General features: G+C 40.5%; 7 protein-coding genes across 15 annotated transcripts; 5 read left to right on the forward strand and 2 right to left on the reverse strand.

Annotated features, from left to right (window-relative positions):
- The first annotated feature begins 142 nt into the window (after positions 1–142).
- LOC111810617 (WAT1-related protein At5g64700) lies at positions 143–3,029 on the forward strand. The gene is made up of 7 exons (XM_023697348.2): positions 143–1,003; positions 1,161–1,223; positions 1,482–1,598; positions 1,721–1,967; positions 2,045–2,203; positions 2,379–2,530; positions 2,626–3,029. Exons 1-7 carry the CDS (start codon positions 804–806, stop codon positions 2,876–2,878), a joined length of 1,191 nt encoding a protein of 396 aa, XP_023553116.1. The 5' UTR covers positions 143–803; the 3' UTR covers positions 2,879–3,029.
- Positions 3,030–4,718: 1,689 nt separating this feature from the next.
- Positions 4,719–8,456, forward strand: LOC111810897 (Calcium-binding endonuclease/exonuclease/phosphatase family). 2 transcript variants are annotated; one of them, XM_023697731.2, is made up of 10 exons: positions 4,719–5,313; positions 5,408–5,512; positions 5,639–5,744; positions 5,978–6,198; positions 6,297–6,373; positions 6,514–6,622; positions 6,724–6,849; positions 7,199–7,309; positions 7,446–7,553; positions 7,692–8,456. In XM_023697731.2, the coding sequence occupies exons 1-10, from the start codon at positions 5,149–5,151 to the stop codon at positions 7,920–7,922; spliced, it is 1,359 nt and encodes a 452-aa protein (XP_023553499.2). In that variant the 5' UTR covers positions 4,719–5,148; the 3' UTR covers positions 7,923–8,456. The 2 variants fall into 2 exon arrangements, with proteins under 2 accessions (XP_023553499.2, XP_023553500.2); XM_023697732.2 differs by having other exon boundaries at positions 4,863–5,313; positions 7,695–8,456.
- Positions 8,457–9,062: 606 nt separating this feature from the next.
- TIP (TCV-interacting protein) lies at positions 9,063–12,467 on the forward strand. 4 transcript variants are annotated; one of them, XM_023696794.2, is made up of 7 exons: positions 9,063–9,550; positions 9,789–10,066; positions 10,500–10,766; positions 10,843–11,217; positions 11,339–11,435; positions 11,526–11,794; positions 11,891–12,467. In XM_023696794.2, exons 1-7 carry the CDS (start codon positions 9,385–9,387, stop codon positions 12,230–12,232), a joined length of 1,794 nt encoding a protein of 597 aa, XP_023552562.2. In that variant the 5' UTR covers positions 9,063–9,384; the 3' UTR covers positions 12,233–12,467. The 4 variants fall into 4 exon arrangements, with proteins under 4 accessions (XP_023552562.2, XP_023552563.2, XP_023552564.2 ...); XM_023696795.2 differs by having other exon boundaries at positions 9,070–9,550; positions 11,342–11,435; XM_023696796.2 differs by having other exon boundaries at positions 9,077–9,550; positions 10,855–11,217.
- An 877-nt stretch (positions 12,468–13,344) lies between these two features.
- On the forward strand, positions 13,345–15,248 carry LOC111809704 (Heavy metal transport/detoxification superfamily protein). 4 transcript variants are annotated; one of them, XM_023696090.2, is made up of 5 exons: positions 13,345–13,754; positions 13,828–13,969; positions 14,053–14,231; positions 14,315–14,396; positions 14,485–15,248. In XM_023696090.2, the coding sequence occupies exons 1-5, from the start codon at positions 13,731–13,733 to the stop codon at positions 15,033–15,035; spliced, it is 978 nt and encodes a 325-aa protein (XP_023551858.2). In that variant the 5' UTR covers positions 13,345–13,730; the 3' UTR covers positions 15,036–15,248. The 4 variants fall into 4 exon arrangements, with proteins under 4 accessions (XP_023551858.2, XP_086973599.1, XP_023551856.2 ...); XM_087117473.1 differs by having other exon boundaries at positions 13,345–13,752; positions 13,820–13,969; XM_023696088.2 differs by having other exon boundaries at positions 13,348–13,754; positions 13,825–13,969.
- Positions 15,249–17,481: 2,233 nt separating this feature from the next.
- LOC111809911 (uncharacterized) lies at positions 17,482–22,149 on the forward strand. The gene is made up of 4 exons (XM_023696380.2): positions 17,482–20,054; positions 20,555–20,758; positions 20,881–21,055; positions 21,172–22,149. The coding sequence occupies exons 1-4, from the start codon at positions 17,907–17,909 to the stop codon at positions 22,008–22,010; spliced, it is 3,366 nt and encodes a 1,121-aa protein (XP_023552148.2). The 5' UTR covers positions 17,482–17,906; the 3' UTR covers positions 22,011–22,149.
- Positions 22,150–22,350: 201 nt separating this feature from the next.
- On the reverse strand, positions 22,351–23,951 carry LOC111809913 (RPM1 interacting protein 13-like). 2 transcript variants are annotated; one of them, XM_087117475.1, is made up of 3 exons: positions 22,925–23,951; positions 22,805–22,833; positions 22,351–22,657 (listed from the first exon to the last, which is right to left on the reverse strand). In XM_087117475.1, the coding sequence occupies exons 1-3, from the start codon at positions 23,171–23,173 to the stop codon at positions 22,630–22,632; spliced, it is 306 nt and encodes a 101-aa protein (XP_086973601.1). In that variant the 5' UTR covers positions 23,174–23,951; the 3' UTR covers positions 22,351–22,629. The 2 variants fall into 2 exon arrangements, with proteins under 2 accessions (XP_086973601.1, XP_023552151.2); XM_023696383.2 differs by having other exon boundaries at positions 22,747–22,833.
- Positions 23,952–24,326: 375 nt separating this feature from the next.
- On the reverse strand, positions 24,327–27,205 carry DMR6 (2-oxoglutarate (2OG) and Fe(II)-dependent oxygenase superfamily protein). Its single transcript, XM_023696381.2, has 4 exons — positions 26,851–27,205; positions 26,529–26,776; positions 24,790–25,114; positions 24,327–24,672 (listed from the first exon to the last, which is right to left on the reverse strand). The coding sequence occupies exons 1-4, from the start codon at positions 27,046–27,048 to the stop codon at positions 24,418–24,420; spliced, it is 1,026 nt and encodes a 341-aa protein (XP_023552149.2). The 5' UTR covers positions 27,049–27,205; the 3' UTR covers positions 24,327–24,417.
- Between the last annotated feature and the right edge of the window lie 709 nt (positions 27,206–27,914).

Genomic DNA, 27,914 nt, shown 5'->3' on the forward strand with positions numbered 1-27,914 from the left:
TCAATTTTGATTAGTTTTAGAACACAACATGGAGGTTTTTATTGAAGTGATGATGGAAATAAAAAATGTGTCACGGATGTCCTACTCTGTGGGTTGGGGGGCATGAAATAAAAGGTAAAGCCCTTGATTCGTATCGCCCACAAATATAAAATCTGAAAAGCTCCAATAATATTCCCAATCCCTAAGCTAAGCATCAAGCAGGGGGAACATAGGTGATTTTGATTTAGTGGCTCAAACTGGCCTGCTTACCCAATGAGTCGCGCAGGCCCCCCCACCCCCACCCTCAACCCATCCCCTTCTCACATTCTCCCCCATTTTTAGACTCCCAAATCCCACCACATAATCCATACATCATAATTGAAATCCTGTCAAGCTTGGCTCTTCAACTAATTCAAATCATGCAACTCATTAAAGTTGTTAATGAAAAGTTCAGTTTTTGGTACACAAGTGTTTTGATCAGGAAAAGAGAGAAAGAGAGAGACGGTCACAGAGTGCAAGAGGAACAATTTTCCATTTATTTGTTTTGTCTGCGTTAAGAAAAGAGAGAGAGAAAAAAAAAAAAAAAAAAAAAAAAAAAAGGACATATATATATAGTTGTTGTGTTGTGTTGTGTTGTTGCAGGTAATGAGGCGAGGGCGAGGAAGGGGGTCATCCAAAGAGCGTGTAGTGCATAGGTATGTGCGAGCAATAAGCAAGCGAGGGAGTGAGTGTGTAAGGGCAGGCTTCTTCCCGGGCTCCCTCTGGACTCATCCATCCAACCTATTCCATTATTCAACCAAGCTACCCTCTCCGGGTCCGGGGTGATGGGCGTGAATCAAATGCAGAAACTGTTGAAGGCCTCACGCCCCATTCTGGCCATGTTGCCCGTCCAAATATTTGCAACTGGAATGCAACTTCTTAGCAAAGTTATTCTCAACCATGGCACCTTCGTTTTCGCACTCATGGCCTACCGTCACCTCGTCGCCGCTCTCTGCGTTGCACCCTTTGCCTTCTTCTTCGAAAGGTACAGTTGATCCAATGTACTTTTCTTGTCTTATCTTCATATAATTAAACCCATCATATTAATTAATTAATTAATTAATTAATTAATTAGATTGATCGAATGATGCTGACTCTGACTCTACTCCATTTTGTCGTGCCCTGCTTTACGATGGTTGCAGAAGAAACGCAAACAAGTTGAGCTGGCAGGTTTTGTTTTGGCTTTTTCTGAGTGCCTTCACCGGGTACGATACTCCTCTCCCTCCCTCTTGCTTGTCTCATTCCATCACATCCCTCGAACTACATTATTATTTATTTATATGATTATGCATTTTTCTTTTTTCTTTTTTTTCTTTTCCTATATCACTTGTCGTTCACACCACAACCCAACTTGATTCCATCTCCAAATCCCACTTCTACCCTTGCTATTCTATGTACGCATATGGGAAGTTGAAGAAATTGAAAATAATAATAATAATAATGTGGGCGATGAAAGCATGCAGGATAACAGCGGCAATGGGACTGTACTACTATGGTCTGCGAGACACGACAGCTACTTATGCTACCAACTTCCTGAACTTGATTCCCGTGGTGACATTTGTAATCTCCTCCATGCTCAGGTATGGCCCACACCGGCTGTAGTAGTAGTAGCATATGTGTGTGTGTGTGTGTATAATTATGATGGCGATGGGGCGTTGGATGTTATGTATTAAATTCGACAGCAATTAATTGTGTATTGTAGGATCGAAAAAGTGAGCTTGAAGAGAAGGGCAGGGCGAATAACGGTAGTGGGGGCAATTTTGTGCGTTGGGGGAGTAGTAATTACGAGTGTTTACAGAGGGAAAGGATTCCACATTGGTCATCATGACGCCCACGTCAATGATAATACAAATAATAACGCAAGTAATGAGGGTGGTCGCCACTGGGGGCGAGGCACCCTCCTGCTTCTTGGCAGCTGCTTCTCCTATTCTACATGGTTTGTTGTCCAAGTATGTCTTACTCATCTCTGCACTGCTCCATCTCAGATCATTCAATTCCAATTTAATAATAATGTTGCCACAAACAGGTGAAGTTGCTCAAGCTGTTTCCCTCGAAGTATTTGGCCACCATGCTAACATGTGTCATAGCATGCATTCAGTCAACACTGCTTGGGTTGTGCCTCGACACCAACAACGCCTCTTGGAAGTTGGGTTGGGATCTTCAGCTTCTCACCATTTTATACTCGGTATCAATTTTCTTCATTGCATTGCATTGCCTCATTAATTAACCAAACTAAACTAATAAATTCCACTTTTCTTCATCTTCATGCATGTATATATATATGTGTGTGATACGTATGTCTATTTATACATGGTCAGATCATATCATACACATACACATTTTAACCCTGTGTACTGCAGGGAGCACTGGCGACAGCAGCTACGTTTTGCTTGATGACATGGGCAATTTCAATGCAAGGCCCCACTTTCCCACCCATGTTCAACCCCCTGACTCTAATTTTTGTGGGAATCTCAGAAGGCATCATACTTGGGGAGGAGATTAAAGTGGGGAGGTAGGACATATATTCAAAATTAATTTAGAGTTAGTTAGTAGTAGTGTTTGGGAATGGAATTGGAAGAAAATGAATCATAAATTGATGCATTGCAGCATGTTGGGGACGGGTGTGATGGTAGCGGGGCTCTACTGTTTCCTGTGGGGAAAGACAAAGGAGATGAAGAAATCAGCGCATCTCCCAAGAGCAACAGCAGCTGCACTCGCAATTGAAGCAGCAACAGCAACTTCAGAACCTGCGCCTCTGCCATCAGCAGCTGTAGTGCCAACCGCTTCACCCACTCCCAATAATAATACTCCAATTGCTGCTTCTGATGCAGAACAAGGCTGCAACAGAACAAACCCTTGAAACTTACCAACTTCATTTACATTTTAATCTTTCAACATCAAGATATGAACACTTGTGTTGTTAACCATCCATTTTCTGAATTCACCAACTTATTACCTTTCAACCCACATCAGAAGTCGCTCCCAATATATATAATCCTTTTATTATTGCATTTATTGATGATATATAGGGGCAAATACATTTCTCATAACGTCTTATTATTGCGGTCGTTTCAACCAAAAATTTGTTCTTTTCCCTCTAATTAATTAATACCGTTTTGAACCTGACTCAACCGTTTCTTTTTCCTGTTCTCCATCATATTTACTGTTTAAAATAAGTTTAAAATGATTTGACGTAGTTAAAATAATCGATATACAAAATTTATAACATTAAATTTGTAATTTGGAGAAGAGGCCAAAATGTTGCCCCCCAGATTATCCAAATTAGGATGTTATGAGTTGAACCGGATCACTGGTCCACATGGTTTCTAGTTTGAGGCCTGTTTTGCTCAAGGCCTATTTGGGGTGTGGGCTATATCACGTTTGAGTCCAAATTGTGTCATAATATTTTTAAAAATGGATTAACAGTGGTTGAAATGGAAACCCTAATTAATAATAATTGAAAGCCGTTATCTGAATTATGCAGAGGAGAAATGTGTTCTTTTGAGGATCAGGACATAAATGGCAAAAATGAACCAAATGTGTGTTTTAATGGGATTAAATGAAGAAACCATAAATTGAAATATTAGTGGAGATTGAATTGGTTATTAAGCACTTGAATAAGAGAGTATGCCGAAAGTGGGTGGAGGAGAGAAGTGTGGGGCAAGGGAAGAAGGGATATGGTTTACAAAAAGAAGAAAAAAAAAGGAGCTTTGTTGGATTTGTCGGTGGGGTTGGGAGAAAACAGAGGCATTGTCGGATTTGAGGCCCAAAACCATCAACGTTGCGAGTAATTCAGTACTCAACTTGGCTCTTGACACCGCCCAGTTTTTGTTGTTTTCTGTGGAAACTCCCGAGTCCCGACTACACTGCCCTGTTGTTGTATTTACTATTTGTTCTCTTCTTTATTCCCTCTCACTAAATGCTAAATTAACGTCCCAAATTTAGTGTCTGAATTATTCTGGGCAGATTGGTGCGTAGGGCATCTTCCACTCCACGTCCTCTCTCCTCTTTGACCTTATTTCGTTGATAAGACCGCACCCTAATTTATATGCCCAATTTGAAATTCTCACCCACCTTTTATTTAATCTCTTGTTTCACAACTCAAAGATTTCATCCCTGCGTGCAAAGTAAACCAGAGAAAGAAGAAAATAAATAAATGGTAAAGAAGAGGCAGGTATCCTTACGTGGATGCGTATGCACGAATGGTTGTATTATCTTATTCGGTCTTACAAAGCGGCCAATAATTATGGCCACACAAAAGAATTGAAAAAAATAAAAGAATTGAAAAAAATAACGAATTTGAGGCAAATATAGGGTAATAGGATCCCCTAAAGCAGCGGTAGGGGTTGGAATTCCCGGTTTCCTGTGAGCCTTAGATTCTGCGTTACCAAATCCAACCACCAAACTCCACCACGCACTGCTCCCTCGCTCCTACTCGAAGCTAGCTTCACAAAGATTTTGGGGGGAGAGACATGATATTATTGCATCTTCTTCTTTTATCACATCACAGCATATTGATATCATAGCATAGCATATAGACATAATATAAAAAAATGGAAAAGAATAATATACTTCTGACTTCTACTCACTTTCGGCGCTGTAACCGAATCCAACAAATTAATTAAACGCAGTGAAATGAAATAAAGGTGTATTTATTTATATCGATTGTAGTGCATGAAAAACGATAAATTGCAAAACTGCGGCAGGAGGAGTAGAGAAATATGAGGAGTTGGGAGGGATTATAAATAGGCATACGCCATTTTCTCTTAGGGTTTATATCTTTTTCCCACTTTTCTTATTTACATTATTATTTGGGCACGATGATGAAATAAGAGTCAATAACCTCCCTCCCTCCCTCCCTCCCTCCCTCCCTCTCTCCCCTGTTCTTCCTTCGTTCCTTCCTTCCTTCCTTCCTTCCTTCATTCATTCGTTCATCCCCCTCTCGCTTGGCGATAACGCTCCGGCAAAACTCCCTTTTTCTTCTTCTTCTTTCTATTCCGTCATTCTTCCACTTCCTATCAACCGCATTTGTTTACAAAACAAAAAGAAAGGGAAAAAGACAAATATTTGTACGCGGGTGGTTTTTTGTTAATATAATTGGATCCAACGCTGGAGGGCGAGGAGTCAAGAATGAGAAAGGAGAGACGACGAGATAAGAAGATGAAAGGAAGGATTTCGATGATTGGGAGTTACGCCATTGCATCTTCCATCAAAGACCACCACCATCAGCGCCCTTCCATTACCTGCACTACCTTTAATATACTCGCTCCCATTTACAAGCGTCTCAGTCAACAGGTTCGATTCCTCCTCTCTTTTTCTTTTTCAATTTTTCATCTCCCTTCGATTATTCGGATTCTAACGGATCCATGGATGGATGGATGCAAAACAGGATCCCAGTTGCCGCGAAAGCGATTACAGGACATACTGGCTAGCCAGAAACCAGAGAATTCTCGATTGGCTCTTGTATGAGAAATCTTCCATTATCTGCCTTCAGGTTTGGATTTCTTTTTTTTTCTAGATCGTGCCGCAAGCATTCACGTTTCTTTCTGATTTTATCGTTTCACGAACGAGGCCGTTGATGTGTGCGTCCTATTTTCTTTTCAACTCTGGCCTTGGGCAGGAATTCTGGGTTGGAAACGAAGAACTTGTAAATATATACGAAAACAGACTCCGCAATGCCGGTTATATCAGTTTCAAGCTTGCTCGGACCAATAACCGTGGCGATGGTACGTTTTCCCTCTTTTACTCAACACTCATCATTCAGACGTATCCGCATCAAGGTTTTTTAAGAGGATAGGATTTCGTGAATATTAGATTGTGCATCAAGGTTTTTCAAGACTAGGCAATGAGTTTGTTTTTGTAAGAGGATTTCGTGAATATTATTGTTCGTATTATGTTTCTTCGGAATTCTGCCTGTTAATTCTTTTCAAATTGAGGTTGATTGGATCTGAATCTTCAGGTTTGTTGACTGCGGTGCATAAGGATTATTTTAGAGTGGTAAACTACCGAGAGCTGCTATTTCACGATTGCGGAGACCGTGTTGCGCAGCTATTACATGTTGAATTAGCAGTTCCGTTTTCACAGTGCCGAAACAATGATATTCGACAGGAAATTCTCATCGTCAACACTCACTTGTTATTTCCTCATGATTCTAGTCTCTGTCTTGTCCGGTTGAATCAAGTAGGTGCTCTTCTCTTTGCATTTGTGCAACTTTTCACTGCTTCCAATTCCAATTCCAATTCCTAAAGATTTCAACCTTATTCTTCCATGTCCTTCAGGTATACAAAATCCTGCAATACGTTGAATCTTATCAGAAGGAAAACAAACTCAATCCCATGCCCATCATACTTTGCGGGTAAGTTTCGTTCCCTTCCTTCTTAATTCTTTGTTGTAATTTTGTTCCCTTCCAGACAGTCAATCTCTTGCTATGTGCTTCGACTAGAACAACATGGTAATTTTAAGAGGGTCTTTCTGAATGCTTGTTTTTTTGTTCAGTGACTGGAATGGAAGCAAACGTGGACATGTGTACAAGTTTCTTAGGTCGCAGGGGTTTGTATCGTCATATGACACGGCTCACCAATACGCAGATGCAGATGCACGCAAGGTTAGCATCTTCAACTACGTTCCTCATATAAAAAAATAAATAGTCAACGTTGACTATTTTTCTAACTTGGGTCGTGCCTCTCTTTCTTGTGTGTAAACCAGTGGGTGAGTCACCGGAATCATCGGGGAAACATTTGCGGGGTTGACTTCATATGGCTTTTAAATCCGAACGGTTACAGAAAATTGCTAAAAACAAGCTGGAGTGAAGCTGTTTGTGGCATGTTCAAGGTAAAAAATTCTTCTTCTCCCAAACTAATTGCTGTGACTTTCAATTTATAACAATATTTGCAACTCATCTGTCTTGGGCGATAGTTTCCTGCTTATCTTTCATTCCATTTCCATGTATGATTTTTGAATTCGTCGCCATCTGTTAGGTTGTTGTATGCTCAACCATGGACATTTTTCTGCTTCCTTTTTCAATACAACGAATGTGAGAGATGAAGATTTGAATTATGTTCATGCTAGCTTTTTGCTTAATTCATGAGTGTATATAGAACAACACTCGAGTACTTAAACATTGGTGTGAGTACCAAGTTGTTTTCTTTCTCCAATTCTAATACCATCTTATTATTTTCAGTATCTGCTTCGAAGAGCTTCGCTGACAGAGGATGATGCATTTGCCTTTCTGAAGGCGGACAATGATGGTGACTATATAACCTACTCTGGTTTCTGTGAGGCACTTCGACAGGTAGATGCTGAGGCTTGCTGATTTAAGTTTTGAAAACTGTATGTTGAATTTGTTTTGGGGCCTTCCCTCGGGAAAACTATCCTCATTGGTTTGAATTGAAAAACTTATTTATGAATGGTTAAATCATTTTCTGCAGCTCAATTTAACTGGTCATCCTCATGGCCTTAGCGTTGGAGAGATAAAGGACTTGTGGGTACAGGCAGACAGTGATGGAAATGGCATTCTCGATCATAATGAATTTCAGGTAAGCTTTTCCAGTTCAAGTGTGTTCAACTTCTTTACTTAAAAAAACTAGAGTAGACAGAGGAGTTAAACAGGCATGGATATTGATATTGATAGTAATGGTGGGTGTGTTTTGTGGTATAACCATCCCATGACACAGCAGAGAATTTGGAATTCTACTGGGACCGAGGAGAGGGATGAGAAAAGCAATGAGGTTGAATCAAAGGAAAATCAGGAGCAAACAATTGGTTTCAGTGTTGAGAATGCAGTCCTGTTTCCTGCTGAAGTGGAGAAAGGAAGGTGGCCTGAAGACTACTCCCTTTCAGATCATGCACGACTCACTGTGGTGTTCGCACCCATAAGAATGCCCTGTTCTCAGTTGATATCCTGATAGCATACAATTGTTACTGTATACAAAAAGAAGAAGTGGAAACCACAATTCACAATTGCAATGCTCGCTCCCGAGGGATGAAACGTCGAGAGTTTTCTGGGCACGCACACAACTCAGATTGATTTACGTCCAATACCATTTTCATTTTCGAATCTGGACTTGGAGGAAGGAACACATCTGCAACCACAAGCTCGCATCCATTTTTGGGGAGCAGACTCCGACCCCTCTTAATCCCTGCATCTACACACTACTACAGTCAATTGTCGAACAAGTGAAAGGAAGGATAGAGCCCATAATGTGTACAGATACATACTACAGACAGAGACAGCTATTGGTTACAGAAATAATTGGCCCTTGCTTATGTACTTTTTACGGGACGTATAACATATGTACAGCTTCATAGTACTTTTGGTATTTGGTATAGAAACAGTTCATTAGGTCGCGAATGGAGGACGAGATAGGGTCATCACTGTAAAGAACCAAATGAATGTGTTTGTTTTAAAGTGATTGATAAAAGTGACTTTTTTTCTTCTCTTTTTTGCTTCTTGAAAAACACACAACAAAGGGGGAATAGAACAAGCACAAACAGTCTTCCTTAATGAACAAGCAAAAAGTTGTGCCTCCAAATAGCCCCAAAACTTCCAATAAATGAACGAGCGTTTGTTTTTAATACCATATTGAGGGAGTCAAAAACACTCGCTGCTTCGTTGGTAACTTGTTGTGGTGTATTACTGGTTTAGAATTCTAGTGGGTCGAGTGAAGAAAAGTCTCAAAGCACCCCCCAAAAATGTAACTAGACGATGAGACGCTTCTGGTATGGTGGTGGGTGGGTAAACCACGGTAGTATACACGTTCATTAAAAAAAAAAAAAAAAAAAAAAAAAAAAAAAAAAAAAAAGAAGAAGATAGAATCATAATTCAGTTTGTATGATTGAGTAAGAGTGTGATGGGTGTAGAGCTGTGTAAGCTATTTTATGTAGTTGGATGAAGAAAATGATAAAAGAAAGGATGAAGCGAATATTTTAATTGTTTGAGAAAGAAAAAAAGAAAAAAAGAAAAAAAGAAAAAGAAAAAAAGAAGGACGGGAAAGACGCGCGTGGATGGGGAGGGGACGATTAACGTGGCGAACTTTGATTTGTCCGCCTCCGATATTTCACCCCCGGTTTCCCCATCGCCCCTCCCGCGTCCACACAATGGCAGAGTTGTTATTCCGATGAACAAACATAAACAGCAGGCCAGACGCGTTTTTCATCTTGGTAAATTACAGGAACAAAATAAAAAATCGAATTCCCTCTTAGTTACAGTTTTCTTCTTCATTTTCTCTGAAAACTAAATCGCACTCCCTTTCACCTCTGAGTTACTCACTCTTTATCAAAACAAAGAATCTTTCCGGACGGCCGGTTACTTCCTTCCCCCTTTTCTTCTTTATCTTTGCCAATCCATCCCCCCTCTTTTCTCCTTCGATGGCCGTCTTAACCCTCAATTCCCTCCCCCTGGGCTTCCGATTTAGACCCACCGACCAGGAGCTCATCGACTACTACCTCCGCTCCAAAATCAATGGAAATCACCAAGATGTCTGCGTTATACGCGAAGTTGATGTCTGTAAATGGGAGCCCTGGGACCTTCCTGGTACGCTCTCTATCTCTCTCACCTTCCTTCCTCCCTCTTCTTATTTCCTTACTCTTTACAGCCAAAATCTCGAATATCGTTTGATTTTATTCCATTTTCGCTTCTCGCTGCATCTTCCCTTTTTATTTTCTACTTATTCTTAGTTTATTGAATCCAATTTCATCTGCTTATCCCTTCAGTTGACCCCATGATTTACTCTACCCAATCACCTTTTATCATCCTATTTTGTCGGGTGCAGATCTATCGATATTAAAGACGAAGGATCGGGAGTGGTTCTTCTTTTGTCCCCAGGACAGGAAGTATCCTAACGGGCATCGCTTGAAGAGAGCTACTGTTGCTGGCTTCTGGAAGGCAACGGGTAAGGATCGCAAAATCAAGTCTGGCACGAAATTGATTGGAATGAAGAAGACATTGGTATTCTACAAAGGTCGTGCTCCTAAGGGAAAGAGAACCAATTGGGTAGTCCATGAGTATCGTACCACTCTTAAAGAACTTGATGGCACCAACCCTGGGCAGGTTTGATTTTCTTCTAATTTCTCCATTTGGCTAGCAGGATGAATTCATTACTACCGTTCTTTCTTATTTGACCACTCCTTTATGCCGATGTTTAGGATCCAACACAGTTGCTTGGCAATGATTTCTCTTTCTATTTTCTGCATTCAGAACTGTGATGGATGGTTTCTTTTAGTTAAAGGGCTTCTGAAATGCTAGTTAATAGTATGTTAACTTCCCTCTACCGCAACATTATGATTTTCTTCCACCTCACTCTCTGCTTCATCCTGTATTTATGTTGAAAATCCCAAGTGGGAGATACTTGTTCTGCAAAACCAAGTTTTTTTTCTTTACACCTTATAATTCTAAGTGTTCAGTTTTGAGGTAGAATCTATTTCTCGAATTTTTTATTGTCCTTGTTTCATAATTAAGATACTATTTTGGTTGTTGGTTTCAGAATGCCTTCGTTCTCTGTCGCCTATTTAAGAAACAGGATGAGAGTATCGAGGGGTCAAATGGCGATGAAGCTGAAGCTGCTATTTCATCCCCTACTACAACTGAATCATCTCCGGGACCTGGAGATTTCCATTCAGAACCAATACTTCCTTTAGATTCTCCTTCATTGCAAAGGCAGGCTGAAATTTCTGATGGAGTGCTATCTGAAACTGTAGAACATACTGATGGTTCAGTTGACATTCATGGTTTTGATTCATATAATGTAGAAGTGAGAGGCTTTCTTTTCTTTTACTTTCCTTTTTTATATTAAGAAATTGTACATAATCAATTGGATCTAAGTCTAGTTCTCGTTGCAGATGGATCCTCATCCAGACGAAGAGAGGAAGTTCTCTGGTCCCGAGAACCAACCACTTGATAGTAAACTATATTCCCCATTGCATTCGCAGCTGCAAGCTGAGCTAGGATCATCTGGCATATACTATTCTGATAGCAATTACTTGAACTATGGAGCTAATCCTAATGCAGAGCAATTACAGATTGGGGCAGAGGATTTCGATTTTATCCATCAGATGCTAGACTCGTTTGTCTATAATTCGGATGATTATGCACTTGAAGACCAGCAAGAATCCATGTCCCTAAGTGAGTTTCCTAACAATTCAATGGCTAGCTTGGACAACAGAGCTTTCGGCAAAGTGGAGGCTGACAATGGCAAAGCATTGGTTAGTGAGACCTTTCTTGCGGCCTTTTCTTTTTAAAGGATAATCTTACTTTTTTTACATTATGGTTTCTGTTTCTGCTTTGAATTAGTTTCGTTGTACTTGCGAATTTCTTGTCTCAAAGCAGGCTATGCCAGACTTTGAAAGCTCAATTTGTCTGGAGGATATTGACAGGAAGACTCCTATTATTGATCATCTGGGAACTGCAGCGCCAGAACAAGGTGCTGCTGCCTCTCTCTTCTCACAATAATGTCGACGAGTCCATGGCATATCTTGTTAAAATTATCATGCAAATTAAATGTCTTTGGCAGGTCTACTTTATAATCCATCAGGTAGCCTTCAGGAATCATACAATCACTTGTCTGTAGTAGGAAACACGGATGCTTCAACTGGAATTCAGAGAATGAGTCGCCGTCCAAGAAGTGTGCAGCAACCAAATGAATTTTCTACATTTCAGGGGATTGCGCCAAGAAGGCTACGACTGCAAAGAAAACTTGTAGCACCATCTTCATGCTCTAGCAATACGTGTAGTGAGAGTAGTCGATGGCAGGATGATGACCCCCCATCAATATCAAGCAAGGTAAAGTAGTTGATGAAGTGAAATGTAATTATGGAACCTATACTAACTATATCAGACTGCTGCGATACTATAAATGGCCATCAACATGACTCGCAGGTTAAAAAGGCTTCAGAAAACAAGACTACTGGAGGCGATGGTGGTTCTGTGGCTGCCACGGTTGATGTTGTGAAACAACCCCAGGCGATGCCCGATGCAGATTCAGGTGTGGGCAGTAGTAAAGCTTCCCAGGAAGTGAGTGCAAAGTTGGTGGCAAGCGATAGCCCAACGATTGACTTCTTAACGGGCAAAAGAAGATTGGTGACGGCACTGCTACCTTCAATCCTTTCATACGTTTCTGTAGTTAGGCTTGTAGTTGTAGCATTGTCCATAATTTTTATTAGCATTTGGAAGTGCCGTAACCGTGAGCAGCGTGGGTACCTTGTCTCTCCCTTCTGTTAGCCTCCGTTAGGTTTTTTTATGCCCTTCATGGGGGATATAGAAATAGGATTGTAGAAATAACAGCGTAGGATTGTGAGGCATGTGTGTACGATACTTGGTTTGAGCCTTATGTATGTACGTCCCTTAGACTCGGGAGTCCCATGTTTCCGTACGAAACGATTCCACTGTTCACCACCTTTTTTCTGAAGGTATTTTGTACACATGTTCAAAACTTTAAATGTACCTTTAACCTGCAGACGATAATTGCTTTTAAAAAAATGGTTGTTTAAGAAAAGGAACAGGAGCAAGGCCTTCTGCAACTCTAAACATGTATATTCCCCAGTAGGATAGTGTGTAGTAGCATCTGTGAAGCAATAATCGAGTAGAAAGAAACTTTATATAATGAAGGGAGAGAAGGAGATTTGTTCATGGGCTGGGCCAAACAAACAAACAGAGTGTGTGCAGCAATATTCTTCCTTCCAAGCTAACATAAGTAGTGAGAGAGAGGTGAAACAAGAAGATAGATAGCTGCCTAATCAAAGTTTGAACAATTAGAAACTATAAAGTAAAGAAAATGATTCTATACGTTTGAAAAATGAAGAAGGAAGAGAGTTACACTTTTGATTCCCATTCCTTAGTTGGATGGTTGGCAAGTAAGCTCACCGCCAGTGGTTGGAGTAAGAGATGGGACGGCTGAAATCCATGGTGGTGCAGAGCGGCTTTATGAAAAATGCCCCACGCTGACTCACTTCCACGTGTTACCCTCCTTAATAAGTAAAGGGTTGCGCTCACCTTTTCCGGTTAAAGATTACACTTTTATTTTTCGTTAGTCTTGATTTTGATTGAATAATGGTAGGATGGCATTGAAGAGCACTTGTTAGCTTTGAGTGCAGAATGTTATGTTGAGTCACAGTGTGCAGTTAATGGTGAAGTATATACGTAACACTAACTAATCCATCATTAAACTCTGGGTGAGCGAAGAGGCCAGGGCTCTGCTCCAGAGAGAGAGAGAGAGAGAGAGAGAGAGAGAGAGAGAGGCGAGCCAGCAAGGCATGTGAGATCCACTTTTGAGATTAAAAAAAAAAAAAGAAAAAAAAAAAAGAAAAAAAAGATGTTTAGAAAAGAAAACAGAGTCGGATCCAGCATCCCCAACTGATGTAAAGTAAAGTTGTGAAAACTATGGAATCCCACTTAACTAAAAATCTTTTCATGGAAGTAAAGGGCAAAAGGTTTTCAAAAGCAGGAATTGGGTTATGTATATTAGCGTTGGAATACGTGGCAAGCATGGTGATTAAGGTATTGGAAGTTGGATGGGCTGCTTCAAAATGTGATGGACTGCTTCATCTCCCCTGTTTTCAGTCGCTCCTTTGTGGGCTGTGTCCTATAAATCCAACGCCCCTTCTTCTCTGCCCTTCCCCCACTTCTCCTTTACAATTTGCATTACTTCTCTTCACTTCTTTGTTTTTATAAATTCCTCAACGCTCAACTAATTACTCACCGCTGATCCCACATTTCCAAGATGGGCGAAGAAGCTGTTCAGATGGTGAGTATCATCTCTCATAAGAATTTTGTTTTCTTTTGTTTGATTGTACCTAATGCTATGAGCTCTGCAGCAGCAGCAGCAGGAAGAAGCAAAGGTAGAGGAGATGAAATTGGAGGAAGCCAAGCCCTGTCCTTGTCCTCCGATCGTATTGTTGGTGGATCTTCATTGCAGTGGGTGTGCAAAGAAAATAGAAAAGTGTATTATGAGAATCAGAGGTGCTCTTTTATGTAACTATTTGAATAAAGTAGGTAGTTTGATGTTCAGAAGCTGATCCCCAGTGAATGAACGGTTGATGCAGGAGTGGAAGGGGTGAGCATTGACATGGCGAAAAATGAAGTAACCATAAAAGGAATAGTAGACCCAGATGCGGTTAGCGCCAAAATCACCACCAAGACCAAGAGGGTAGCCAAAGTGTTGTCCCCATCGCCGCCGCTGCCTGAGGGTGAACCCAGCCCCCACCTAATTGTTAACTCCCAGGTATCCAAATCAACTCTATCCGCTACCAAAATGTTATTCTCCAATTTCTTTGAAAATGAATTAACTCAAGTTGGGAGGTGAAGTTGAAGGTGGTGGAATTGAACGTCAACATGCACTGCGACGCCTGTGCTCACCAGCTCAAGAAGAAGATACTCAAAATGAGAGGTGGGCTTCCATTAAACTCTACCTCAGACATTATAAATGAATTATTAATAATGATGATGGAAATCAATTAAAGTGGGGTTTGTTTAAGTTTCAGGAGTCCAAACAGCATCCACAGAATTGAGCACAGGCAAGGTAGTGGTAACAGGAACCATGGATGGGGATAAGCTCGTGGACTACGTGTACAGACGCACCAAAAAACAAGCCAGAATAGTTCCACAGCCCCAACCCACAGCCACGCCACCAGAACAAGAGCCATTAAAACCCGAACAAAGCAAAGAAGAGCAGGCGGCACCACCACCACCACCACCACCAGAGGAGATTAAGACAGAAGACGCTGCTGCACCCCAAGCCCAAGGAACAGACACGAACAACAATAACAAGGAAGAGGTACAACCAAAAGCGGCGGAAGAGGGTGGGGGGCCGGTGGAGGAAGCGACGGCCGAGACAAAACCAAATGTGGAGGTGGAGGAAGCGAAGGCGGCGGAGGCTGGAGATGAGATGATGGGTGAGGATGATCATGAAAGCATGAAGAGGATGATGTACCAATATTATCAATATCAGCCACTTTACGTTATGGAACGAATTCCACCGCCTCAGCTGTTCAGCGATGAGAATCCCAATGCGTGTTGCGTTCTATAAATTTAAACCCTTTTCAAATCCATTACTTTACTGCTCTGCTTCTCACCAATTAGTAGAGTCCCACAGAAAAGAAACCTTCAAATTCCCACTCATCCGATCAAATTATTGCATGCATCGGTTCCTATACTTCATCCATATTCCTATCCTCCTGTATCTCTTCTGTATTATAATCAATTCCATCTTTATATCAATAATTCTCTCCTTCATATTTAATTACTTCTCCTTTTACATTACATAATTTAACAGGCGTAGCATGTGACGCCCCATTATGCTGCCTCGAGATTATGATTTTTTCTTTTTTTCTGGGAAATTGAACTTTGAATATTCCATTCAAAATACAAATCCTGAAGTTAGGTACTAAACCAATATTAGACTTAGCTAAGAAGGATCTGACTCGGTCCCTTTTTGTTGCTGCCAACGTTTCAGCACTCACTTTATACTAATATAAACTCAAATATGTTATATAACAGTATAGTACAAAATTGATGAAATTAATTTTATTTACATGCAATATAACAATTGAAGAATTTGATCAAAAGGGTGGAGATTGTGGGCGTAAAAGAGGAACACCCAGAACTGAGGCAGAGGGCGGGAAAGTAAATGGCGGCCACATGTGTTCATCCAATCTAATCCACCCTCTCCTCTCTTCTGACCGCTTCCTCAACAGTTTTATCTTTGCATTCTTTTATCGAGAAAAGAAAACTAAAAAGGAGATTGGGAGATTATTCCATTGATTGGGGCGATGGCCTTGGTGTTCACGTGGATGGGTCCCTTTTCTGAAGCACCAGTCATTTCAGTCCACGATGGTGATGGTGTTTTTATGAATACTATATATGTAATGCAAATACATCAATCGTATGATCTTCCCAGATTGTTTGAAGAGAGATATGTAAGGCATGCAGTGCAGACGAAGGGGTTTTGCTGGTTCATATCCATAAGCAGAAGCCTGGCAGTGGTCTTTCCCACCCAATATGGGCTATACATAAAAAGCAAGCATCTCAAAGGTGCGGTCCTATCCCTCTGATACCATTCCCTTCCCATTAAATTTTGAGTTTGGCAGTATTATTTAATTACTTGGGATTCTTTTGTGAATAATATAATGTGATGGGTTTGGGAGGGGGGTGTCCCCTAAGCGGTGGGCAGGGCAGGGCAGGGCAGGGCAGGGCAGGAAGGAAGGAAGGAGTAATACTTTGGATTGATATGAGTGGTTGTGGCAGGGATGTATTCAGTTAATGTGGATTACAATCCAGAACCACAAGCAGAAGCGAGGGAAGGACTTGGATCATCTTCATCTCCCCTTTCTATTGCTGTTATATGATATATGTATAAGGTTTGGTTTGAAATTTGAAAGTGAAGCTTTCATTTTGGGTTAATCTCATCCACACACATCCCAGTATGGGGCATCATCCCACTGTTACTTAATTATTAGTTGTGTCCAAGCAGCACATGCTCGGTTTCCAAGCTTGAAAGATGAATTTCTTAAAGGAAAGAAAGGCTAGAGGCTACATGATTAAGAGGAAAAGAAAAGATAGCCAACAAAGGAAGAGAAGAGGGGTGGATTGGAGGGGTGGAGGGGCTGAGGTTTGTGGCCACAAACCATTCCACCATTCAAAAACCAGTAATTAAGGGTACAAAAACCAAAAAACCAGTAATTAAGGGTAAGGGGGTGGATCAACAGAATCAGCATCTGCTTAAAACGACGTCACTCGATGACTTGACACCACAACACCCGCCCCCACCCTGTAATCATAAGAATTAGAAGCCCACCTGAGTTCATACTCATTATATGTGCAGCTCTGGTTTGATATCCAATATCCAAAGTCTGCAATGAGAGAGGTAGTGATTGGGGTTAGAAATTTGGCATCACATTGAGGCGACCAAAGCAAGGTAAGCAATATAATAAGAGGGAAACCAAAGTGTGCATTTGGGTATTGTTGTTGAGAAAATAGATATAGGATGATAAAGGTGGCGATAATGGCGGAGATTTTGGGAGTGTACGTGTCTACTCTTACCAGACTCACGCACCGCTTGGGGCTACCACGATGGAATCTGGCAGTGCATGGCCTCACCGGCTCCCATTCTCCTTCTTCTACCCTTCTAATCCTCTATTTCTAGCTCCCCTCCATCTCTCCTTTCTTTGCTCTTCACTTATTCCTCTGCTCTGCTCTTCTTTTGTAAATGAATTATATTCCAACTATCCTCTGTTCTTCTTCTTCTTCTTCTTCTTCTTTATTTATTTATTTATCTATTTATTTATTTATCTATTTATTTATTTATACCCAAACCCAAACTTTAAATTAGAGAAGAGTAAGACATAAGATTTAGGGTAAAATTGGAAAATTAGGCCCAAATTATGTAGAAAAGTAAATAGGAATATTTTAAAAGGGAGGGTAAAAACGAAATAATGAAAAAAGTGAAAAACCATGAGCGGAGACTTTAGATGGGAAATGGGAGAAGAGAGTGATGACGATCATCAAACTGGAAATGCTTTTCTAGTTTCCTTCCATAACAACTCACTCATATGGTGGAAGAGGAGACGACTGTGCCACCATCTCCTGCTCCTCTCCGCTCCGCTTCACTATTCTGGTTTTCTTCTTCTTCTTCTTCTTCTTCTTCTTCTTCTTCTTTCCTTCTCTCCATTTACGTTCTTCTTCATGTATTTCCTTTCTTTCTTTCTTTCTTTCTTTCTTTCTTTCTTTTTTTCTGTAAAAATCCTCTACGTTTGCGATCTTCATCGTCCTCTCTAATTCTGCATATGCACGAATCTTGAATGTCTCCCTTATGGATTTATGCTGTTATTCTATCCCCTTTCCATTGATTTCCTCCTAAAACTCCTCCAATTCATCCATTACCTCGGTCCTCTCCTACAATATGAGCATGGGTTTTGCCTCTCTTGGTGTTGGAAATGGGGGATCTCCGTCGTCTTTTTCCAATTTGTCACCTTTGGCGCCGCCCTTCACTCTTGATCGTTCCGTTACTAAACCTTTTCCGAGCCCGCCACTTGATATGACCGAACCTTCATTTGGGGTTGGGGTTGGGGTTGGGGCTGGGGTTGGGGCTGGGGCTGGGGCTGGGGTTGGGGCTGCGGCTGGGGCTGGGGCTGGGGCTGGGGTTCCCCTCAACTCTTCCCTGCACAATTGGCTCCCTTCCACCTCCAAAACCTCAGGCCTCGACTTCGTCTCCAGTTCCACCTCTGAATTTGATTGGTTCCCCTTCTCTTCTGGGTCAACATACCCCAGGTCGCAGCCTATGATGGAGCCTTCTGATAACCATGGACCTCTTTTGGGCCGTCTTACAATGTCTACAACTGACCGCTCCTTATACGGTCATTCCTCTGACGGACTAACAACTAGTATTGGTAAAGCAAAACCCTACTATCCTTCCTACGCCTCAACTTCATGTAACAAAGGTGGCCCTATGGTCCTTGTTGATCAACCAAGTTATAATTGGCCATTGCACTCGCATGTTGCTACATTCGATGTGCCCCCGTGCGCGGACCTCTCTTGGGGATCTGCAGGCTCTGAGAGATCAGTTGAAGAGGCTTCACATTCTATTGATATACCTGATCTGAATAAATGCAACGAGTTTGTGAGAGAATATCCAGACGAGGAATTGTTATTGGAGCAGAACCTTCACATGGATGCTCATTCTGCATTTCCTGGATGCCACCCCAAGGCTAGGACACCGCCTTCAAATCCAGCGTCAAGTTCTCAGAACTATCAATTTCTGAAAAAGGCTCCATATCAAGAAATCTTAAGAGAGCAAGATGCTAGACTGAGTGTGGCTACTTTTTCCCTCAGACCACCTGTTGTCACTACTGATTCTTTTCTCAGGAATATCAGTCCATGTCATATTTCAGATTATGACCATGATTCCTTTGAAGGAAAACAGGGTGGCAACGACCTTTCAAATCTAAAGGAGTTTCTTCCAGTTCATTCTGATAGCAAGGAATTCTTCGGCACAGAGAACCATGGCACATGTATAGATAAAAATGATCCTATAGTTACTGAGTTCTCCTCAACCAAAATTCATGACTTACGAAGCAATATACATTCTGATAAGGATTCACCAGACTGTACATTGAAGGCCGGAATGGGACTTTATATTCCTGATGCCAGTCCCAACTTTAGTTCGCACCTTAACCCAATTGAAACCGCCACAACAATTGAGAGTTCCTCTGAAAGTTTTGATCAGTACAACCTTGCAGCGGTAGACTCTCCTTGCTGGAAAGGAGCTCGAATTTGTCGTACATCTCCATTTCAAGCTTTTGAAATTGTCACTCCGACTCGTATGAAGACCGAAGAAGTTTGCAACAGTGTGAATCTCTCATTGTCTCAAGTACCCCCTTCTACTGCCAAGGATACTGTTCATGAACCAAATGAAAGCTCCATAGGCGGCATTCTGGAGAAGGGTGCAACATCTTCTCCAAAGATGCCTTCAGTTGCTGGTCCCTCCTTGCCTGCAGCACAGAAAACTAGCACTTCTGTGAAAGCAGGAGAATTTTGTTCTAAAATGGGCTGCTTCCATCCAGCTACCGGTAGCATCCATGACCCTGTAGAAGATAGTGGTGTCTCCTATTCTTCCTGTTCCATACCACTAAGTAAATATAAGCATAATTTAATGACTGGAAAAAGTATTGCAACTACAAGTTACATGAAGATGCATGCGGATGCAAGATTAAATAGTGACAACTCTTCTGAAAATGGTATGAATCATTTGTCATATGATGCTGCAAAACATATCCAGAATTTTCCTTCTGAGCTTGTGAAGGCATTTCACAAAGAATCAGTCTCAAAAATGGATATCCAGATTCTGGTTGATAACTTGCACGGTCTATCAGAATTGCTCCTTGCATATTGTTCAAATGGTTCAGCTGCATTACACCGGAAAGACGTCAAGTCTCTCAAGACTGTGATGAATAACCTTGATGTTTGTATAAATAGCTTTGGATCACAAGATTCTCTCTCACCTGAGCGACGAACTTCACAAAATCTTGAGCCGTTTCATCAACTTCATTCGGTATGTTATGTCTACTGTCTAGTTTCTTCTTCGTTAAGTTCAGAAAGTGATATTTTGAAAACCCCTGATGAAAGTTTAAGTACCATACGATCATTGTACACACGCACACATAGATGAAGATTTTCTCTGGAGCAAATTTTCCCTTTTTCTGTTGAAGAAAAATGAAGATATTTTGCAGAACACTTGTACAATTTAACATCCGCGTATATGTTATAGTTATTATTTTTCTATGAGAAACCAATCTTTCACTGAGAAAAATGAATGAATATTTTAAGGGTAGGCATAGAAATAGACCCATAAAAGTGGACGTCGAAAACTAAATATGAAACAGACTTCAATCCAGGGATCTACCCTTCCCTCCTAGTTTCATCTCTTATTTATTCAGAGAGCTACTCTGTTTGAGTTTGTATGTCACATTTGACAATGCTTAAAATTTTTCTCTGCATTGTGTGGGAATCAAATTATAATTGCTGTGATTGTGTAATGTACTTGTTCATCAGGATTTCCAGGATGTGAGAGTGCTCAAGTCCCAATCCCAGATGACAAAGATTGAAGGAAAAAATTTGGAGTGTTTATCAAATGATGGCAATGGTGTTGAGGAAACGAATCAATACATATTGTCTATCAAGAAAGACAAAGAAGCTGCGGACTCTCTTTATCTTAGGAATGGGATTGACTCGATGAAAGAAGACAGCATGACCAAGGTATCTATTAAGGATAGGAAGTGATATTTTTTCATCTGTTGTGTGGAAGGCATGCTAAGGTATATTGTGTACTGGCTATATATAAAGGATGATATCAGCTTATATCGTTATCATATTTTTAGGCTCTTAAGAAGGTTCTGAGAGAGAATTTTCATGATGACAAAGAACATCCTCAATCTCTTTTGTACAAGAATCTATGGCTTGAAGCAGAAGCTGCATTATGTGCTTCCAAATTAATAGCTCGTTTTAGTATAGCAAAGTCAGAAATGGAGAAACATGAACTACCAATAGTGAGAGGTAAGTTTTGATGTTAGAACTTTCCCCCCATATTGTATTCACTTCGGCATGTAGTGTCAATGGTCTGTTCTCGTTACTCAGATATATTTATTTATGGGATAATTTTTATGCCTTAGAACGTGCCGAAAATTGGGACGAACTACTCGTTTCTGGTGTATCTCCTGGTTCAAGCACCGTTGGGAAATTGGCACCTAAGACTAAAGTTGGTTCAACTTCATTTGTTCCCGTCCAGACTTCCCCTGCCGTGAGTGTCAGTAGTCATGCTGTAGATGATGTGATTACTAGATTCCATATTCTCAAATGCCGAGAGGATGAAGCAAAGGATAGGCATGCTGGATATTCCGGACAAGACATGGTTGAAAAATCAGCACTCGACCAGGAACAAACTGCAGTCCCTTGTATCAATGACATGGATTCTTCCTTCACCACCTCGAAGGTCGATGGGGATGACACTAGGCCTGCTCTTCCATCAATTTCCCCTACCTTGACAAGGAACAGCCATACAGAAGATGTCATGTCTAGATTTCAAATTCTAAAATCTCGAGATGAGCGCATAAGTTCTTTGAATGTGGGAAAGGTGCAGAAAATTAGAAGCTCCTGTTGCAGTGAGGTCGACATGTTGGCACCTAAAGGTAATACTGTGCATAGCGTGGGTATCTCAACTATACATCATCGCTTTGCAGATAATAAAAGTGAAGTTGATGATTTAGATGCTTCAGCACCGGGCAGACTAGATGCCCCGAGGAGTCGTGGAAACCACATAAGCTTGACCTTGACCCCTGCGAGAGAACAGTTACAGGAGAGAGTAACTGTAAAAAAAGGAGGTTTGGGAGTTGAAATGGAACCTTTCTTGCGGTTTGAAGGTGGGAAGGAAGGTAGAAACTATGGTGAAGGCAAGCTTCCTGCTGGTTGTTCTGATGGGTCCTCATCTGAATGGGAACATGTTCTCTGGTGAATAGACTTGTTGTAATCAACTCTCTGTCGATGCTATCATACGTTTGATTTTTGTCGAATGAAGTTCAGGTGAAACTGTTTAACCGAGATTCTCGGAGATTGTCAACCACAGTTGATCATAATAGATATATTTTTGTAAATATTTGGAGCAACAACCGGCTATCACTACGTTATATCTTTTTAGAAATATAAATTGGGGGTTCATTCTGATCTTACTAGAGAGATGATTCCACAAAGACAATATTGGGAGCTGGAATTGAGATCATTATGGAATGAAAGGTTGGATCAATTAGCATGGAAATCATGTGCCAGTTTGTAGATTACAAAGTTGAGATAGTGCATTGGAAAACTGATTCATGAATAAATATAGGAAATTTGTACATTTGGTGTCATAGAAGTTGTGAAGGGGATCAGTGATAATGATAAAAATAAGTTAGAAAAAAACCCCCTCGAAATGAGGGATTGGTGGTACGACAAAATATTGTTGATGAAAATGTAGAAGAAGAAACGCTAAAGCTACAGAAGCGGAGGAGGCGTGTGGTTGTTGTTTGAGTTGGATCGCCTTTCCCGTTTCCAAAATTGATCGGCATGACAGTGTGACGTCCAGTGGTCGCATGGAGCTATGGCATCGCAGACGTAACAGTAGCACTGCACAGAATCATGCAGCTACCTTATCAATTTCAAATTTACAAAAGCGCCCATTCCAATCCCAGTTTAACAGAAGGAATGGAAATTACCATCTCACAGTAAGTCTGATGGGGCGTTGTGGGGAAGGGAAATTTGAGACACAAATACCTGGCGTGCGGATAGTCTCTACAGGCCACCTGCCATCACAGTCCAAATGAAGGATAGGATATGTGTTATGAGAGCAATGGTGGTGATCGGACATGGGAGGAGGGGTTTTGGTGGGCTTACCTGACCCTTTTCAGCCACCAGCGAGACGTCAGAGTCAGAGTCAGAGTCAGTGTGAGGGAGCGTTTGATTGAGGGGATGGAATGGGTTGAAGTCCAAGAGGTAACACTCCTCCATCGCGTCGAAACGCTTCAAATCCAATTTGTTTATGCTTTTGACGCACAAAATGGGTCGGAGGGGCTCATCGTCTTCTTCTTTTTGCTTTCTCTTGCTCTTTGAATTCAAACGTCTTCGCTTCTTCGCTCCCTTCATCTTTCTCCTTCCATCTCAACCTGGTCGTATTACATTTGTAGGCAGGTCGTGTGGGTCAATTTTAAATTTAAATTCTGGCTGATCCTGTCTGGACTCCGCCGCCTGTTCCATCCAAAGCGTTAGCCCAAATTTCCATATGGGCCTCTTAACTTAACAAAGCCTTACCCCAAATCCCATATACCAAACCAACCCCACACCCAACCACCGATGGAAAGAGTAAGCTATGTAAAATAAGACACAAAGGCCGGCGTCCCTAGCGATGGGGCCCTACCATTTTCGCATCTTTTTGGTGCTCTTTTATTCCAGACCTTCTCTTTATTCCAACGCTCAATTCCCTCCAACCATACATCCCCTCATCCTAAACTTCCTATATAGGGGTGTCTTCTGAAATAAATACCTTTAATTCTTCAACCACATTATTTTATCCCCATACCTTAATAAAATTAATTCCAGTTTCACACATTACTTACTGCTCACTGCGTTTTGTTTCTTGGTTTTACAGGTGAACTTTCAATTTGCTTTACTTCTTTCCCAATCAACATTAGTAACAAATGATATCCCAAGATTCCAAGTGTGGCTTCAAAGTGAGCAAGAATTTGGTAAGTCGTTACATCAAAATCTTGAACGCTAATGAGAAATTAGCTAAATAAAGGAACATTTGCTATTGCAAATTGAATACTTGGAATAAAATATAAAGACTCAGATTCTCTTCTTCTAACATATAATATAAAATATAAAGGAACCAAAAGCACAATAAAACAGGGGATTTCTAGTTGCCATCTAAACTCAGAAATATTGTAAGATACATAAATATAATGCTTTATTTCTTCCCCCACTTGCTCTCTTATCTTTTATGATATTTTAAGTACGCCTCTAAACTTTTAATTTTGATTTTGCAAACAACCCATTAACACCCTATTTATTCAAATATTAATATTAATGTGACAAGCTAATTAGATCGATAAGGATGATTTGACACGCATAAGGCCACAAAAAAGTTTTAAACATTATTCTTAGTCTCACAAAAAAGCTCGGGCACACCCGCCTTTGTTTTAAAAATTGGCTCTACCTTACTATTTTTTCTTATTCTTCTTCTTATTATTATGTGAGAGGGTGTCAAATCATCCTTTGTGGATCAAATTAGTGTAACATGTGGAAGCAAGGGTGGTAAGGGTTTATTAAAATCAAAATAAAAAATTTAGGGACGTAATTAAAATTTGTAAAAAACCAGAGAGAGGAAGTCGTTAAGGAGGGGAGTGGTTTTTAAATAGTTCCAAGCAGTGTCGTTCATCCAAGTTTCTGCTCCAAAACTTACTGTAGTACTCTGCGTAGGTGAAGCCTCGGTAAATGGCGGGAGGCCCATTTCGGGTGAGGGGCGGTGCAGGGCTAATGAGGGCGTCATCGCATGGGCAGAGGAAAGAGGCAACGGACAGCCTGGGCTTGTCCACATTCACAACCGCACGGTGCCAGACGCTCTTGTAAACCCCATTGCTCAATGCCTGTGGCAACCAAAAGCAACGCCACCACCATTTATGAATTTCGAAGTTAAAACTATAAAAAGTTCATGTTGAGATAATAGTTCACGAAAGGTGGAGGGTGAGAGATTATGTACGCACCTGCAACTGGTCGCCAATGTTGACGACAAAGGCATCGGGCTCGGGGCTGACAGCGAGCCACTTACCGTCTTTGAGGACTTGGAGGCCTGCGACGTGCTGGTCTTGAAGGAGGATCGTGAGAGCGTTGGGATCGGTATGGGCAGGGAGTCCGTAGGTGAGCTCTGGCTGGGGACAGGGCGGGTAATAATTGACAGCCATGTGCTGCCCCTGTTCCCCCAGCACCTCCCTAATGTAGTCCTTGTGAAGGCCCAAGCTCTCCGATATGAGCTCCTGAATTGTATACCCAAGTTCCCGTACTTGCACGCAATACTCACTCACAACTTCCCTGTCAGGTTCAACATTCCAGGTCCATACTTTATTTAGTTTTGGTCCATACTATTTAATGTATCAGTAAAAAGTGTATAGCTACAAATAAATCAGAAGCACAGTGAATTTGTATTTTTAGGCACCCACCATTAATACAGAAACCCCAAATCTCCGCCCATCCATTTCTTTATGTTAGGTGTTTTAATTGAATGGAAGATTAAAATATTATTGAGATCTCTGATTGATATTATTTTTTTTTTAAATAAATAAAAGATTGATATTCATATTCTAGTGTAATGGGGTAAAGTGAAAGGTACGGTGCATTAAAATACAGTTGACGTAACATTCGAGAATCATCAATATGTTGAGGGAAGCAAGAAAAGATTATTTAAAATAGAAAGGCGTGTTGCGTGTTGCGTTGTTGGGCGTTGGATAAGAGGGGTGGTGACGTCAACGCGGTTGGGAGGATGACGTGAAGGATGAGGTGTTAAAATAAGACAAAAACATGTTTGGTTTAGAGAGAGAGGAGAAAACCCAGAGGGGTGCCCCAGGTTCACGTTTGGTTTAGAGATTAGAAATTCTGAACATGGGTGCACATGGAAGGAGCCACACTACTACTACTACTACTACACCTTCTACTTTCATTCTACTTTCATCCAAGTGGACCCCACTTCCTCTCTCCCCTTTCTTCCTCATCACAATTTCTCTTTGCCTTTTCCATTTTCAACCCCCATCCAAATATCTAAGATTTTTCTTTTCTTTTCTTTTCTTTTCTTTTCTTTTTAATTTCCTTCCATTTTCACTTATAATTTTGTTTTTTTTTTTTTCTTCATAAATAAAACCAAAAGAACCAATGAGTGATATCCACGTCAGATGAAACCATTAATTCCTCTTAAAATCAAATCCCCATTTCATTGTTTTTCATGGAAACAAATTGGTACTCGGCTCTTTCATTTATTTCATTCTTTGCAATGTCTTTCCCATAGAGCAATACATATTCTCACCGAATATCCATTTACTTTTCCTTTTTTTCTTTTTTTTTTTTCTTTTTTTATAAAAAAGAAAAAGATAAAGATAAAAGGGAAAAGGAAAAAGGAAAATCTTGGATTCCATCTTTTAAATATCATGGTAGTTTTTTCCGTTACAAATCTATTCCGCACGAATTTTATTTGAATAAAAATATATCATATGTTTGTATTATTTCAATAAAAAAACATGACATGTTGAGACAGACTTGACCAGGAATAAAGGATTTAATACAACTTAAAATAAAAGACACTGGTGGGTGGGGTGGATTTATATTTAAAAGTAGAAAAGAAAAAAAAATTAGAAATTGAGAATATTTTAGTGATAAAAGAATTTATAAAAATGGAAATTAGAGAGTAATGGGAAGAAAAGGATATGAAGGAAGTAAAAGGGAGAGAGGGAGGAACCTGAAGAGAGGAGGGTTGGTGGGCCAATGGGGCAAGTATTTGGAGAGAGGATAGCAATGGAGTCTGAGATAATCCCTCCAGTTGTGAAATTCCTCCTTCCGGACGTTGAAACTTGTGGACAGCCTGACGGTCTTGGAAGGGTCGTCGGAGTAAAGTTTGAGCTTCTCCTCCAGCGGCAGCCCAAAGAAGGCATTCCCAACTCCTATCGTTCTCTCCACCAATTCCTTACTCACTCCATGGTTCCTCACCTGCGTTTCAACTTCAAATTTTAGTCTTTTCAATTTCAACAACAAAATCTAAACCCCCATTTAAACAAATATACCTGGAAAAAGCCGTAACACTTGCAGGCCTCCCCCACTTGTTCCACCATCCAGGCCCTGTCCTCGCATCCCAAGTCGATGACTGGGACGTTCTCCAAACAGCACACTTCCGACAACCTCGGCCTGTCCGACTCCGGCCTTTCATACTTTTCCGGCAAGCTCTCGTGGCGCGTCCCCGAAGACAAAAGTTGGATCTCCATTTTGTTGTTGAGGATATCACACCTTAACAGCCCACAAAATCCCTATTTTAGAGAGGGAGTTGAGGAAACCCCATGACCTACCCACTCTCTATCACATGCCCCACCATGTTTGCCACCGTTAATTCTTCTCCAATTCCGCGCTTTATACATTAATAACTTACATAATTTGTTCTATTTTCATTTTAACATTTTAAATATCAAGTTCAATCATTAAATTATTTTGTTTCTACACTCAAAATACAAAAATCAATTCATTTAACTTAATCGCTAAAATGAAAAAAAGAAAAAAAAAGAAAAAAAAAAAAAGAAAAAAAGAAAGAAAGAAAGTTTTCAAAGACGGTCCAATTAATTCACTCCATTGTTCTTGACATTAAATAGCAATTTGATTATTTTGATGAACGAGTCAAAATATGTGGCTGTGTCCAAACTTTCCATTAATATTCAATTACCATCTCTATGCCAACTTCAAGATAGCTACACACAAATTCAACCAATGCATCAAAATAAATTACTATATTTATTTTATTACATTATTGTATTTTCAAAAATGTGAAAACTTGCTTATTAATACATTATTTATTTGAAAAGAGTGAAAAGTGCTTCTTCATATTAAATATACGCATTCATCACTATATACAAACCTTAAAAATGCTTTCAACTTTTAAAAAATGTTAGAGGGGAAAAGGTTAATTTCATTATTAAAGGGAGGCCTTTTTAAAAAGCCAACCTTTTAAAGAATTATTGATATTGATAATATATATATATGATAACATTCAAATTCATATTCATTTATTTATTATTGTTCTGTTTTAAGAATGCAGCGGTAGATAGAATATTGAGAATTCAAATTTACAAAATCTACTCTA

Source organism: Cucurbita pepo, chromosome 14 (assembly GCF_057944985.1).
Source record: "Cucurbita pepo subsp. pepo isolate OVF chromosome 14, ASM5794498v1, whole genome shotgun sequence".
Taxonomy (NCBI): Eukaryota; Viridiplantae; Streptophyta; class Magnoliopsida; order Cucurbitales; family Cucurbitaceae; genus Cucurbita; species Cucurbita pepo.

Bases quoted from the DNA above. Each gene is read 5' to 3' on its own strand.
- LOC111810617 (XM_023697348.2), top strand. From the start codon at position 804: ATGGGCGTGAATCAAATGCAGAAACTGTTGAAGGCCTCACGCCCCATT. The intron at 1,224-1,481 runs GTACGATACTCC...GAAAGCATGCAG, and splicing joins TTTCTGAGTGCCTTCACCGG to GATAACAGCGGCAATGGGAC. The intron at 1,599-1,720 runs GTATGGCCCACA...TGTGTATTGTAG, and splicing joins GTAATCTCCTCCATGCTCAG to GATCGAAAAAGTGAGCTTGA.
- LOC111810897 (XM_023697731.2), top strand. From the start codon at position 5,149: ATGAGAAAGGAGAGACGACGAGATAAGAAGATGAAAGGAAGGATTTCG. The intron at 6,374-6,513 runs GTAAGTTTCGTT...TTTTTTGTTCAG, and splicing joins ATGCCCATCATACTTTGCGG to TGACTGGAATGGAAGCAAAC. The intron at 6,623-6,723 runs GTTAGCATCTTC...TGTGTAAACCAG, and splicing joins CAGATGCAGATGCACGCAAG to TGGGTGAGTCACCGGAATCA.
- TIP (XM_023696794.2), top strand. From the start codon at position 9,385: ATGGCCGTCTTAACCCTCAATTCCCTCCCCCTGGGCTTCCGATTTAGA. The intron at 9,551-9,788 runs GTACGCTCTCTA...TGTCGGGTGCAG, and splicing joins GGAGCCCTGGGACCTTCCTG to ATCTATCGATATTAAAGACG. The intron at 10,067-10,499 runs GTTTGATTTTCT...TGTTGGTTTCAG, and splicing joins ATGGCACCAACCCTGGGCAG to AATGCCTTCGTTCTCTGTCG.
- LOC111809704 (XM_087117473.1), top strand. From the start codon at position 13,731: ATGGGCGAAGAAGCTGTTCAGA. The intron at 13,753-13,819 runs TGGTGAGTATCA...TGCTATGAGCTC, and splicing joins GGGCGAAGAAGCTGTTCAGA to TGCAGCAGCAGCAGCAGGAA. The intron at 14,397-14,484 runs GTGGGCTTCCAT...GGTTTGTTTAAG, and splicing joins GAAGATACTCAAAATGAGAG to TTTCAGGAGTCCAAACAGCA.
- LOC111809911 (XM_023696380.2), top strand. From the start codon at position 17,907: ATGAGCATGGGTTTTGCCTCTCTTGGTGTTGGAAATGGGGGATCTCCG. The intron at 20,055-20,554 runs GTATGTTATGTC...CTTGTTCATCAG, and splicing joins CGTTTCATCAACTTCATTCG to GATTTCCAGGATGTGAGAGT. The intron at 20,759-20,880 runs GTATCTATTAAG...TCATATTTTTAG, and splicing joins AAGAAGACAGCATGACCAAG to GCTCTTAAGAAGGTTCTGAG.
- LOC111809913 (XM_023696383.2), bottom strand. From the start codon at position 23,173: ATGAAGGGAGCGAAGAAGCGAAGACGTTTGAATTCAAAGAGCAAGAGA. The intron at 22,834-22,924 runs GTAAGCCCACCA...CTGTGATGGCAG, and splicing joins TGGTGGCTGAAAAGGGTCAG to GTGGCCTGTAGAGACTATCC. The intron at 22,658-22,746 runs GTAATTTCCATT...GATTCTGTGCAG, and splicing joins ATCAGACTTACTGTGAGATG to TGCTACTGTTACGTCTGCGA.
- DMR6 (XM_023696381.2), bottom strand. From the start codon at position 27,048: ATGGAGATCCAACTTTTGTCTTCGGGGACGCGCCACGAGAGCTTGCCG. The intron at 25,115-26,528 runs GTTCCTCCCTCT...TGAACCTGACAG, and splicing joins ACCAACCCTCCTCTCTTCAG to GGAAGTTGTGAGTGAGTATT. The intron at 24,673-24,789 runs GTGCGTACATAA...TGGTTGCCACAG, and splicing joins ACATTGGCGACCAGTTGCAG to GCATTGAGCAATGGGGTTTA.